This window comes from Cucumis sativus, chromosome 3, assembly GCF_000004075.3.
Source record: "Cucumis sativus cultivar 9930 chromosome 3, Cucumber_9930_V3, whole genome shotgun sequence".
Taxonomy (NCBI): Eukaryota; Viridiplantae; Streptophyta; class Magnoliopsida; order Cucurbitales; family Cucurbitaceae; genus Cucumis; species Cucumis sativus.
In genome coordinates, this window is record NC_026657.2 from 20,192,795 (window position 1) to 20,208,022 (window position 15,228).

The 15,228-nt window shown below is 32.8% G+C and overlaps 1 protein-coding gene and 1 long non-coding RNA gene across 2 annotated transcripts; one reads left to right on the forward strand and one right to left on the reverse strand.

The window, feature by feature from the left end:
- The first annotated feature begins 6,817 nt into the window (after positions 1-6,817).
- Positions 6,818-8,045, forward strand: LOC116402565. Its single transcript, XR_004215006.1, has 2 exons — positions 6,818-7,244; positions 7,328-8,045. It is a non-coding gene; the product is annotated as an uncharacterized LOC116402565 (long non-coding RNA).
- A 4,227-nt stretch (positions 8,046-12,272) lies between these two features.
- On the reverse strand, positions 12,273-14,878 carry LOC101216606 (scarecrow-like protein 21). The gene is made up of 2 exons (XM_004151919.3): positions 14,731-14,878; positions 12,273-14,551 (listed from the first exon to the last, which is right to left on the reverse strand). The coding sequence occupies exon 2, from the start codon at positions 14,413-14,415 to the stop codon at positions 12,631-12,633; it is 1,785 nt and encodes a 594-aa protein (XP_004151967.1). The 5' UTR covers positions 14,416-14,551; positions 14,731-14,878; the 3' UTR covers positions 12,273-12,630.
- Positions 14,879-15,228: the final 350 nt, after the last annotated feature.

A 15,228-nucleotide genomic window follows, 5' to 3' on the forward strand; every position in this document is an offset into this window, starting at 1 on the left:
CCCATCTCTTCATCTTCTTCGCCTATAATTTCTTCACCTGCCATTTACTTTCGTACGACCTCACATCCATTTACTTCGTAATTTAGGTTGTCTTGCACTTTCCTTCATAATCAGGTTCTTTGAGCTTTTAATCCTTGAAACGAATCTGATAAAGGAACGTATACAATAACCACACACGACAATCAATATATTAGGACGATTCAATCCATTTACCATCCACCACAATCTTTACCAAAGGATAACTTAAAGAAAGCCTACATAGTATTAGGCTAAAAGGAGGGCTTCGACAAAATCAGTAACATACAAAATAAAAAATCTAATTAAAATAAATAAATATGAATATTTACATAATTAAAAAACAGAACATAAAAAAATAATTATTCGATACAAGAGGCGCAATAAATTAATTTTTTAAAAATAAAAACTAACCAAAATAAGTGTATAATCATAATTAGCACAATTGTAGGGATGATAAAACTTTAATTTAAAATTATTATTAACCATACGTAATATGTATTATCTGATAAATTTTCTTGCAAGGAAAATGCTTAATTTATGCATGCTAGCCATTATTTTAGGATATGATGTACTATTTTGAAATCAAAATATTATGAAATATAACAATCACGAACAGTTGAAATTCTCTTAGGCATTTTTTTATTAACAACAGATAGTATGTATTATTTGATACATTTTTTAAAAATAATTTGAAATATAAATAATACAAAAATACTGAATTAGAGTTTGTCATTCTTTTAGGGATATAATATTTGAATTCAAAATGTTATGAAATCTAATGAATGAGGAATGGTTGAAAACATGTTAGCCCTTTTTAGGAGAATCATTTATTAAACCTAACATTTATGAATTAAATAAATAAATGTTACTTAATCTGATTTAAATACTAACAATTCGAAAATCTATTATGAATTATAGGATATTGGAAAAATCTTGTCAATCTCAAAAATATTAATTTAAATTAGTTTAGATTTTCCAAAACTGATTGTAATTTGCAAACACATTGTCTTTGTGACTGTGTGATATTTCACCTCATTATTTGCATCATGAAAATACACTATATCTGGGATTTTTTTTAAAAATAATGTGTTTTGTAAAAGTATTTACAAAAATAGGGTAGTTGGGAAAGTATTTTAAAAAATAGGTGACTGAAGTCGTGTACGAAGTACACGACTTCAACAAATCGAAATGGTGTCGTGGACCGAGCTTACGATATCCAAGTGGAGTCGTGGACCCGGCCCACGTTTTCTGACTGGAGTCGTGTACCGGGTACACGACTACCGTACAGCTGGCACATTTTGTCGCGTATGGTGGAAGTCGTGTACCCCGTACACGACTTCCGTACAGTGAGTCAACAGTGAGTCAACGGTCAACAGTCAAGTCAACCGTAGGGTTCAGAGGGTGTGGACACGTGTCGCGCATGCAGGAAGTCGTGTACGGGGTACACGACTTCGCCTATTTTAAAAACCCTAGAATCCCTTCATTCTGCCTTCATTCGAAATCTTTTTTCCTTCATCTCTTAATTTTTCCTCTTCCTCTTTTTCGTTCTTCCTTCGTAGACGCATTCGACGACAAGGCGATGATGTCGTAGAGGGAGATGGGGAAGCTTATTAAGTTGTATAATTTAAGTGTTTTTAAATTTTGCTAGAACTTATTCAAGTTGTATAAATAAAAAATTGAACTTTTTTAAATTAATTTTAAATTAGAAGTTGCTAATACATGATTTAGATGTAGGAGTATTCTTAATAATATCAATATATAATATATATTTTTTAAAAGTAGAGAACCAAGTATTAAAAAAAACGTTCAAAATATTTTTTTCTCAATCTATCTTAAGCCACAAGATTTCTTTAATAAATTAACAAAAATTCTTATAAGATATCACTAATGATGTGTTTTACATTTGGTTTATTTTTTTAATTTGTTCATAATAAACATAAATTACCAAAAATTTGGCCATTTAAACAAAAACTAAAATTTTCACATATTTAAAGTTGAACATTTAAACAAAAACATAAATTTCCAACTACCCTAATTTTGAAAATACTTTTTAAAAACACATTATTTTTTTAAAAAATCCGTATTTTACAAATGTTTTTACCCTAAAAATAGTTAATCTTTTAAAATATAATAATTTTAAAAACAATTATTTAGGAAGTCGTGTACCCCGTACACGACTTCCGTCCACACTTCCGTCCACGTGGGTCAAACTCGTGCATACGTGGAGCGAAGTGGTCAAATGTGCTGACATGTACATTTAGGAAGTCGTGTACCCCGTACACGACTTCGTTCAATTTCAAAAAAACACATATTTTTGAAAATAGTTTTGGAAACAGCCTTATTCTTATAATTTCTTTCCCAACAACCCTATTTTTCAAAATATTTTTACAAAACACATTATTTTTAAAAAAAATCCCTATATCTTTAACAAAAGTATTATCACATAAAAAAGTCAAAAAATTGAAATGATTGGTTTTGTCAAAAATCTTATTAATTTTTAGATTTGCTATTTTTCCTTTTATTATACTAAATTTTTCCATATTTATGTTTATCTCAATTTATATTTTAGAAATGATCAACCCAATCCAAATCATTTTTTTTTTTGAGTTGGGTGGGGTCATCAATTTTTTTTTTCCAAGTTGAAGAGAAAAATATTTGTCACTGTTGGGCTTATTTCACTTTTTTTAAGGGAAAGCCTACTAACATCCAGTTGAGCTTTAAATTTTTTTAGAGATAACCGTGAGGGCTGTCAAGAAGAATGACAAATTATGACTTTTACTTTGACAAAATTGCAAAAATAAATTTAAATTGTTAAAATAGCAAAACATAAAAATTAGAAAAATAAATAAATAAAACAATCCCTCAAATGCCCCTAACCAATATGTAAAATACAATTGTTCACATAAACTTCAAATACATTGTAATTGAAATAATATACATGCTACATAAAAATTTTCCTCCAAAAACATAAAGATTAGAAAAAAATTTATTAATGGGAATATCAAAATTTAAAATCTCTACAAGTGATCATTTTTCCTCTTGGATTTTGGCCACCCACTTACTTTCTTCTTTCATTCGAAACTCTAGAGAAAGTTTGAAAACCATTTGAAACCATCAACTTATCAAAGAATTCAAAAGGGGAGCATTGTTGATATGATAATAAAGATAAAATCATGAAATTATACCAGGGTTCTTCAAGTTCTTCATACATTCAAGATTCATTTGAGTTATTCTCATCTTTTTTTTTTTGCAAGAAAAAATTTATCTCTCTCATTGTGTTTGTCTCTTGTCGGCTGCCCCCTCTCTCAATCTCATTCTTTTCTTTTCTCTAATAAAATCTAAAATACGTAGATTCAAATAATTACAAAAATGCCATTGAAGCATAATTAAATTATAAATTATAAATTCAAATTGTTATTAAAAATATATATTCAGATTCAAATTCAGATTTTTATTAAAAATATATCTTATGTCTAATTTAATAAATTGTTAATAAATGGTTTAAGATATAACAAATCTGAAAATATTGTATATAATAAAATATAATAAATTGTTTAAAATATAACAAATTCAAATTTAAATTAGTGATTGTCATTATTTTAGGGATTAGATTGAGAAATGGTTGAAAATTTCCAAATTTTTTAGAAAAAAATATTATTAAACATAAGTTTTATGAATTAAATAAATAAATAAATAATTTGATTTAAATATTAAAAATCCGAAAATTGGTTATGAATTATAGGCATATATTTAGGAAATATTGGAAAAATTTTGTCAATCCCAAAAATATCATAAATTAGTTCATATTTTTCAAAATTGGTTGGAGTTTTCAAATACACTATATCTGTGACTGTACCGTTTTTAGTCTCATTATTTGTATCATGCAAATGTACTGTATCTGTAAAACATATATTATCCTACATAAAAAGGTATAAACACATATTATACTCATTGATTCAGATATGCATAGTAAGGATGATTGGAAATAAAACGCCACAAACAAAATAAAACGTCTAACTAAAATAAATATGAATATTAACGTAATTACACTATATTTGTGAACATTTGTTGTCTACGATGTCATCCATTTTGGAATATATTGAATCTGATTGATGACAATTAGTATTTTTGTATTATGTTTGGAAGGTTATGCGTCATGGAGTAGGATACAATAAACATTTATAAATATAAAACAAATTCCGATTGTTGTTCTTAAAATCAAGGGGATATTTATTGATATATTGGTGATGTAATTTAAAAGAATAATTAATAATAAAAAGTAATTTATATTCACACTGTATCTGTATATAACTTATAATTAAAAATGGAAAAAATATTATACTTGAATGTTTTTTTTTTTAAAATAATATATATTCACAACTATATCTATATATAACCTATAATGAAAAAAATATATTTTTCTTTCTGACCCTGACAAAATTTCAGGAATCACGTGAATGTGCTTTGATAATAGTGAACGATTTTTAGTTAATCAATTGTGCATGCAACAATTAAGAAGTATAATGGTATTGAGAATAAATTTCCTTAGGAATCAGAGCTCAAATGAATGAAAGAAGAAATGGGAAAAAAAAATCCCTCGAAGAAGTTCACCTTTGCGCCAAACAAAAGAAGAATCTGGAATCATTTTGATAAAGAAGATAGTCGACAAAAGAAAATCCATTGATTTGGACCGAATATATGAAGACTTTGAAGAGGATGCAATCTTTTCTACAACTAATGGAAGACTTTGAAGGTTTGAGGGTGACGAAGAATTTCAGGAATTTTTTTTTATGGAATCTACGAAAGCAGAAGATAGAGAAGCGAAAGATAGGGAGGTTGGATTCTTTTAGATTTTGAAGAGTTTCAAGGGTTTCAAGATGTGAAGAGAGTGATAATGTTTGAATGCCTGAACGTGCACGATTTGAAAAAGATATGAAACAACTGCATATATTATGTGGAGCTTTGATGGTAATAGGTGTTAATTTTTTAGTTTTGGGGGGAAATTAGAATTTTGATTGATGTCAGTTGTTGTGGAGAGTTTGATTTAATTATAGAGTATTTGTTGTTTATTAATTGAATAATTGTACTTAGGATTCAATTTTTTCACTAAGGTAGGGCATTTAAGACATTGTTCCAACAATTTTTTTTTCTTCATATTTTTCTATTTTATCAATTTAAATAAAAAAATTTCATTTATCCAAAGTAAACCTTCTATTTTGCTATTCTTCTTGTCAGTTTTTTTGTATGGATTAGTTTCATAAATGACAAAAAAACAAAAAAAAAAAACTAAACTAATGGCATATATAACACAATGATAAAAAAATTGCATATATTGCACATACTACAATCCCTACGTGCTACCACCATTTTGGATTCTTCTTTATGAATTTCTCAAATTAAAAGTTATCAATGATAACATGTACCATTGATAGTAGTTATTATTGTTAAAGATTATCATTTATAGTTGTTATCACCGATAGATGCTGTCATCGATAACTTTCAATTTGAGAAATGTTGTTTCACATGCACACTTCTTCTCAATTTTCTCACGATGAAAGTTATTAGTGATAGTTACAATCAGTGAATATAAATTATTGTTACTATTAGTTGTTACCACTGATAGCTACTATCAATGACAACTTTCTATTTGCTACAATTATAAGTGTTTTAATTTCCTTGATTTCTCAAATTGAAAGTTATCGTTGATCGTCGTTATCAATTGTAGTAATTTATAGTTGTTGTAAGTTTGTATCACTGATAGATGCTGCCAACGATAACTTTTAATTCGAGAAATGTGCTATCATTGATAGCGACTATCAAAGATAGCTTCTATAAATGATAGTCACTGAATGGTAGACTAACTTTCGACTTGAGAAATGTGTTATTAGTTGCTATCACTAATATCTTCTACCAAAAATGTTGCTAACAGTAGAAGGGATATCACTGATATTATCTATCAATAGATATGTAGATGTTTGGTTTTAGCATAAATGGACGAAAGAAAAGATATGATTAGCATTCTATTAGTGAGCTTTTAATTACTGATAACATACTATTAATGATAGTCTCTTCTATTACTGATAGCATAAGTGAAAAGCTTTATACCTTACTGATAGGTGTCATCTAATTTTTTATTTTATGATTTTAGGGTTATTGAAAAGACTTTTAAAAATCATACGTACAAAAATGCATAGACCAAAGGTTTCAGGTGAACACATGGATGAGCTTAGCTTGTTGTTGAGAAGAGAAGAATAAAATTAAAAAAAAATTAGGGAATGGAAAAAGTCCAAGAAAGACGAAAATAAAAGTGTCTTCAAGTAATGCTACAAGGCATATGCCTTTAGGGTCGGGTTCGAAAACTAGATTCCGGTAAAACTCTACCACTGAAACAAGCACATGGTTTCAAACTTTTAGCTGAATCTAAATTCAATCTAAATTGTTGAAGAAGGTAAAACTGGAGTCATAATAACTTCACAGTCCTAAAATTGTGATATCGGGGTGGGGGAAAAGTATTTTGCTCAAAATCCATAAAAAAAAACAATTGATATGGTGCAACAGTTCTATGATAGTAGCCAAAGGTCTACCTATTTTTCAAAAAAGATAAAAAGAAAAAAAAAAACCAATAAAATCAGGCAAATTGCAACAGCAAATCTAGTTTGAAATCAATAGTTGAAATCTAGTCCTCATATATAGAATGTCCACCCTGTGCTCGTCATCTAAAAGTTCCTGAGAAACAAACGTTACAAACCTTCACTACAAGAAAAACTGTACTACGACAGTTCTTTATATCACAAATTGGAGGGAGAAAAAAAAAAGTTGTCACAAAAGGTGAAAAAATGCGTTTTTGGCGGGAAAATGCAGCATTTTTCGGATAATACTTTTCGCGACAATTATTTGATGTTATAGAAGATAATGAAATAATTTTTTAAATTTTAATAATTTAAATTTAAATTTAAATAAAAATTAAGGTTAATTAAGATTTTTCTCCAAATCAACCTTTTTTCTCAAATCAAAATTTTTTCCCAAATCAAAAACCCTCACTCATGCGAAGAAGCCATCTCCAAATGCAAAGAAGGCCATATTCGGACGATGTCCGATCCCATCACCGCCACTGCCCCTCGTGTCCAAATCTCCATGATTGCATCTCCAACTTCCGCTCCGATGATACAATGGACTCCGAATTGTCTCGCCATCACTCTGCTTGCAAAAATTGAGGATTCTTTCAGGTTTATAATATCTCTTATCTCTTTGTTTCAATGTGTTTAATTGAGAACAAAAATCTGAAAATAATTGGTGAATTTAATTATAGTTGGTGAAGCACGGAGTGAGCGATTCGTTGATGGAGAGAATGAGCGATTCGTTGATGGAGAGAATGAAGATGGAAACGCAGAAATTGTTCCAACTTCTGATTGAAGAGAAGAAAAAGCTACGGCAGAGAGAAGGTGATGTGGAGGGGTTTGGACACGCTTTCATTACAAGTGAAGAACATAAATTGGATTGGTGTGATATTTTCTTCATTGCTACATCGCCTTTACATTTCAGGAATCCCCGATTGTTTCAAAATCTCCCTCTCTCTTTGAGGTTCGATCATTCCTTACATTACAAAACTTTTTAAATGATTCTCAAACTCATAAAATCCTAGAAATTAAACTCTGAACTCATAAATATAAAACGATTCTAATTTCTTATTCATGGTACTTCACCGTCTAGGAATGGAATAAGAAAAAGAGAATATGATTTTCTATTTCAAGAATTTGATATAGTTCTGTCATACTAGCGTTTTTGGCTTGGGGGTATACTTTCAACTGTTACCCACATTCCCATTGGTCTTAAATCAGTCTACCCACAATGTCTAAGGATCAGATATGCAATTTTGAATTTTCTTAAATGTCGTTCAACAAGGTTTGGAGTCCTTTTGGGTAAGAGTCGGTAAGTATATTTGTTTTATTTTCCATTTAGAATTGGAGTTAAATGTTTGAATGATATGGTGAACCGTTTAAGCCCTTTAGTTGTTATGTTTGGGTGAATTTTGAAGTATTGCACTAAATGCTTTGAACTGTTTTAGAATAGATTAAATTGTATTAGATTAGTTTTTAACTTGTGAAGGCTTGCTTAATAACCTTATCTTCCCCACAGGTAACTAAGCATAGCTGCTTGTTTGCATATGAAAAGGCAAGATCATTGACACTGCCAACATGAGCCTCAATCTGTATTTAAAAGTTAAACAAGAAAAGAACGTCAATCACCAAAATTATGCAAACAAGATTAGGATTGAGAAGTTCCAATTGGATACTGAAAGTACAAAGTAAAAAATGATCAAGATTCCCCCCCAACACAAATGATCTAAGTGGTTTCTTAATTCATCACCAACCTGATAGGAATATATGTGCATGATATGCTTTGAATATGCAACACTTGGATGTTGAAAAGTAATCTAAACTAGTCAATTACCAATTTTTTTTAAATACGCTTCTATAACAAAACAACAGTTTCTCAAGAGTCTATCATTAGCATAAAGAACTAAAAGGGAAAAAAAAAAGAAAAAAAAAACAAAGATTGAACTCACCAAAAAGAGTTCCATCAGGGCTCCACATTACACGATTAATTGATATAGTATAATCACTGGCCAATGATGCCTAGAAGCAAACCAAAGAGTTCAGTATCTTAAAAGTGCATTTTCAGCTATAAATCTAACAAAAAATGTTTAATGGGAGTCCAACGCAACGCAACAGAAGCCAAATTTGTAAAGGCACTGAACATGTTGAAAGATTCCATACTTTAAAATTTCTAATAGCAATCCTTTCATGACCACCAACCTCCCAGATCATGACATCGCCCACATTTGTTCCAATTGAATTAAAAAATACGGTGAAATGAATGTGAGATATATATGCACTCTTATCCAGCATCTATAAGCCTAGTACAATCAACATGGAAACAAAAAGGGTGTTGATATTGCTTTTAAAACAAATTGGGACATACCAAGTAGTATAATTTGTTGTTGTGGATGAAAATTCATACTCTTAACACTAAGGTTGACCCAAAATAATATAAGGAAAGAGAAAAGAGAAAAATAATTAGCAAGATGCTTCTGGAAAACAGTGATAAAAAATCAAATATTATATCAATTTTATGTAATTTGAAGGAAAATAGAACAAATACCCTGAAAGTGGTTGAAATTCGTCAATTACTTTCTCTTCTTCTTCATCTTTCTCAAGCAAATCCTATTTCAATAGAGGTTCTCACCCAGCCAGACCTTCAACTTTTCGACTCTGAGGACGCCCAAACGACCGAAATTCTAATCCCAAAACTTGACAAAGAGTTAGAAATTTCAAATTCTGAGTGTAAAACTACAACCCCATATGAGAAAACAGAAGAAAAACAGAGGGTCTTTTGTTTCTGAAAAAGGTATCCAATGTGCCAAAAATCCCTAGAAAGATGATTATGCAGTGCAAATCTCCAACCCCATATGAGAAAACAGAGGAAAAAGAAAGGATTTTGGTCCTAAAAAATGACTCAATGAATCGATCCAAGGTGCTGAAAAGCCCTGCAAAGATGAATTTGGAGTGTAAAACTCCGATATAAAGGGTTAAAATTGGAGGTATTGAGTTACCTAAAAATGATACTCCTAATCGCCTCAAATTCCCCATGGCATTCAAATATACAGAAAGGTATAAAAGTTCCCCTGATTGATTTCTCCTATCAGCACAAGCCTTCTTGCTAGAACAAGGAAATGAGTTGTTCCTTCCATGATGCATCAGTTGAGAAATTCAGAGATGAGCCTTCTATCTCAAAGCTGAACAAGATAAATGACTATAAGAAAAAGAAAAAGAAAACTCCAAGAATTCTATTTCCTTTTCATCGTCAAGAGTTTGCCTCACTCAAATTGTGATGCAAAAATCTAATTACACTATTTTTTTTAAAAAAAAACCAATTGCATTTGAAAATTCAAAATTCTTCAAACTAAATTCAACAAATAACAATTTATTCAAAAAAAAAATCCATTAAGGAGTTCATTCATCATCACCTTCGAATTTCCCATTCACAAACAAAACGTCGACATTATTTCAAGCCAGCTCCATCTGATTGTTATTCAAGTTCGTCTAAAGTTGACCGACTAAGAAATAGTACAAAAATAAGAGAATCACTGATGCTTTATCTTCACAATCCTTGAGATCATCGTCGTTGTACCATCCTCGAAGAAGTGGACAATTTCAAAGATGAAGGCCACAAGCAGACCGATGTTGGACATGAAGTTCATCTTCTCAAGCATTGGATTGGTTAAATTGAGGAGTTTTAGAGGCTTGTCTTCAAATGTCTTCATGGGATATGGAGGAAAAGGAGACATGACCCAGACGATTTTGAGGTTGATGGAGAGGGAGAAGGATTTTGAAAGGTGAAATCCATGGAATGTCTGAAAATCGAAGAAGAAATGCGCTTTGGTGTGGGTTGATTTGGGGGTTCAGGTGTGCAAACCCTAAAATAAATAAAACATAAGTTACTTGACGTGTTATAAACGTCAAGTAAAAACAGAAAATGAGAAGTGCAAAAATTTTCACCAAACTTCCGCCTTTTTTTTCTTCTTATTTTTGACATTTTTCATCAAATTTACATGTTACTTGACAATTTTTAATAAAAACGTCAAGTACTTGAAAGCATGGAGTGTCAAGTAATATGGTTTTTGTAGTAGTGCATTCTCCAAGGTGGAATAATGACACTCCAAACTTTGATCTTAAAATATTACCAATGTAATATTTAGATGTTTGTTTGACGTTTGATAGATTTTTCATGCAATTATGCATGCATTCTTTAGATAGAATGATATTAAGTTCCAAGTAACCCGATGACAAACCTCAATTTGTTAATATAGTTAGAAATTTCATTGGTTGTGTTGTTTCATAAATATTAGTGTTAGACCATCTAAAGAACAAACATTTTATAAATTCAAAAGTGAAATCATATTATACATAACTTAGAATTTTGACCTCAGTCATCTCCAATGCAAATTTCTTCCTAGCTATTCCGACACAAAATCAAAATAGTCAAATGCATATACACATGATAGTGAGAGATTAAAGTTAGCTTTTCAATAAAAAAATTTCCCTACCTCGTTGATATTTAACCTTGTAAGATGTTTTTTCTTGTCCAACACAAATGTATGTCAATCTTTCTTCTACAATTGAGTATGTTATAGTATTCAAATTTAGTATGGTTAAATAGTATGCAATAATTCTTATTTCTTGGAATAATAGCCATACATTCCTGATCATTAATTCACACAAACTCTAATTGACAAATTATGTACTTCAAGAAGAAGACAAGTAGGCATGCACCTAAATTTCGTCATTTCCAATTCAACTTTTAGAATAAAGCAGAATGATAACCAAGTCTATGTTACATCCATTCTTCAAATAGAAAGAATATTTTCATTCCATCCAAGAACTAATGATTAAAAAACACTCACAACTTCTGAATTAATAATTGAAAAAATGATAATAAGTAATTGGGATGATGGTATTTTAGTAGGATAAAAACAAAGTAAAAATGGTGAAAATCCACGAATCAAAAAGCGCTCTATATATGCACTTAAGCTATAAGCCTCTCCTTTCCTGTGGTCCAGAAGTGAACAGAAAAAGAAGTCCAATGCTAGAAAGAAAGCAACCAACAATGTGTCATAAACCAATCATCTAATAGCAACAACAAAAAATGGAAACTTGAAACCACCTTTCCTTCCTTTGTAAATAAATTGATTCTAATTTGATTGTCAACAAAGTTGTTCAGTTGAAATGAAGAGAGTATAGAGTGAAGGCGAAGGATTACTGATGATTAAGATATGCGATCTACAATGCTTACAGTAGCAAACAAAGAGATGATAATCTGGTCTTTCTGGTGTGACATCCTCACCCGAGTATGTATGTGTTGTTCTCTTCGGCATGGTTTCTTAGTTCTTCTTCTTCCCTAGAATTTTCACCTCAAACCAAAATAAAGGAATGTAGTAGTTGCGCCCAAATCGTCAAAACTGTTGTCATTGGTGTTGAAGTCATTAACTCCATCCCATAGTTCGTGTGCAGCCAAACGAATTCTTCTTGTGGAGCAGCCACACCTAAGAAGAGAAAGTGAGGGAGAACTCTTCTTTTTAGGGTTTTTTTTAATTGAAGGAAAATAAACTTTTCCTAGTTTATATGTTCTAAAAATCATCTCAAAAACTCTTTATACCCTTAAGAATAACCCTATTTTTGGTAATTTACCAATAATTTTGTCCCCTGATCAACTCTGCTTGATTTGAAAGGTGTATTTCGTCTTCAAATAGAACTATTTCTTCAACAATTTTTTGCTTTGGAAGTACACAAAAAAATATATATGTAAAATAAAATTACACTATTGAACAATGGATTCTTATGTCCAAAAGCTGTAAAAGACCTTAATAAAATTACAATTCTTACACATAAACACAAATTAGACATCAACTGTCTTGTGCACAGTATTAACTTGAATGTCCAGGTCCGCTCAATGGTTGATATCAGCAGCTTCACATCCGAGCAAGCCTGTCAGCGAGCCACCGGTAACCCATTTTCACAAGCTCGGTCTTTGGTTTGCTCCAATCTCATGCTCTTAATACCAAGCCGAGGCAGATATCAGGTTCCTGTTTTTCCATCCCAGCAGCATAGCTCCATCCTTTTCGTCAAGCGTGTAATGATCCGAATAATACTTGAGCAGACTCCTAATGACAGAGTTGACGTAAGAGCTCAATGGGGACTGGCGGAACCCTGCCATTGTCAACCTCGATTTCCACTTGCCAAAGAGCTCATGGCGCTCTTCTCGATCCCTCCCCTCACAAGCGATGACGTTAACAATATCTTTGGCCAAACAATGTTGCTCAACATTGATGCGCTTCTTGTTGTTCCTTGGTAGAGTGACATCAATGGACTCAAAGATTGCTAAGTAGTAATCTAAAGTTTCCAAAAACCTGTTGAAGAAAGGGGTTGTGTTGGTGTTTGATTCTTGCTCTACCAAAGTTACTACCTTTGGAGATAACGACTTCACCATTCTCAGCAAACCGTCGCGTGGATTGTTCACATCCACGCTTTCGTCTGGGGTATGATGAAGTTGCAATGGGAAGTTTACAGCCAAAGCCTCCCCGGGTCTGATGTCGAGCATATCACGCGTGATGTGTGGAGCAAAAACAGGCATTCCATGAAACTCCACTGGTATTCCATACTTGATGGAGATTTCGGCCAACCGCCTCTCCACAACCTCCAACCCATCGCCACGGGCATATTTAGAAACAGGGTCATCAATACCAGTTATTCTCACATGGGGAGCCCCACTAGGCCTTGCTGCAAGTGCCTGAAGAAGAGTTAACCACTGCGTTCCCTGAGTAATCTGGAAGTCTATGATGTGGATGCGGTCTTCGTTTCTACAGGCTTCAGCAATCGCCCCGTTCGCTGCCATGTAACCAAACTTCAAGTAGGGGCAGATTTCATATAGCATATGCATATAAGAAAGCAAATCATCACTTGCAGGCTCCCTACAGTTGAGAGCTCGATATATATTTGCCCCCGATTCCTCTTTCCTGGCCACCAACCCTTCCACCATGTAAGCGCCAAGACGCTGGATTGGCTCTCCACCAATAGACACGGCGCCTCTTGCTGTAGCAACCAAGTTATCAAAATCCTTCATCCTGTTGTCAGATAAAGCTTTTGCACAAGCAATCAACAAGTCTTTCAAATTATCCGATGGCAATCCTCCCTGCTGCTGCAACAATGATTCATCCATCGATTTCTGTCGTTTCCCCAAGTGAACTGCCTCGGATTTCTGGCTTCTCGACACTGGCGACGCCTGAGACTGAACACCATAGGACCCACCATGTCGATCTTGGCTCCATGAGTAAGACCTCGGCCCCATCATCTGTGGCCTGCCACTCACTCCAAACGAAACATCAGGCTTGTTCACAACTTCCTCATTATCCGGCCCCATCAGAACACTCTCCAATTGTTTCAAAGTATAGCTTATGTTCTCAGTGGAGCATCCGTCATAAACAAACGCATTCGACCTCGAATACAATTGCCGACTCTCGTCCTCAAAAGTATCCAAATACGATGAAGCTATTTGATTAAAGCTACTGGTTTCAAAGGAGGAATTGCAAGAAGGGCTGAGTCCAGAGAGATTATCTGGGGAGTTTCTTTGATCCGGACTATCACTCACAGTCGTCGTCGTAAAGGAATCGAATTCAAAATGCGAAGAGAATAGCGGAGACAAAGCCGGGGAATTACTTAAATTGAATTTCAAGGGTCCAAGCAAAGTATTAGGTAAAGAAGGAACAGAGGAACAGGAAGGTGTAAATGAAAGACCAGCAGCACTATTAACCCCAAATCCAAAGAGTTGATGAGAGTCCATGCTATACACTTAGCATCAGTTCTTGTAGCAGAGAATTATATTCCCCTCCTAACACAACGAAGGTTTTTTTTTTTCACTGAAAACTAACAACAAATTGCTGTTATCAATCTCCAACAGGAGAAGCACAAAAATCAACCTGTGAGAAACAAACAAGAAACAAGAATGACATAAGCTTTTGTGCTGAATTCAGAGAGAATAGGCGAAAGGAAAACAGAAGTTGAATTCCCAATCGGATAAAACACTTTCAGAACATGAATCGATAAAAGAAAAAAAGAGAACAGAAGAGAGTATTGAAAAGGGGGTTTCGAATATCACCTGAAATTAGGGGCGGAAAATGGGGAAGGGGAAGTGATTCCGGAAATGGGTTTCTGGGTGAAGAATGAATGGAAGAAGATTTGTTTCGTGAAGAAAATGGGAAAGCTGGGGTTGATGTTTGAAAAAATGGAGATGAAGGGGAGAGGGGTTTTATTGTTTTGACGAGAATTAACGGTAACGGAGAGGAGGTCGTTGTTGTACCGCGGAGAATGACGGAGGTTGGACAGAACTTGACGGCGGAAGACTTCGCCGACCACACGGTGGGGAAAGGAGTCTGAAAATTCTTGGTTTTTTCTTGAATATTGCCGTTTCTTCTTCACACCTTTCATTCCACGCGCCTCTTTGGAAGGTGGCTAACTTAATTAACTACCACTCCCTTCTTACTTCCTTTTAATTTCTTTTCTTAAATTTCTATCCTATCCATCTTTTCATTTTATTGTATAATAAATACACAAAATAAACATATAAATAATACCCATGCTTATTTTATTTTTAAAT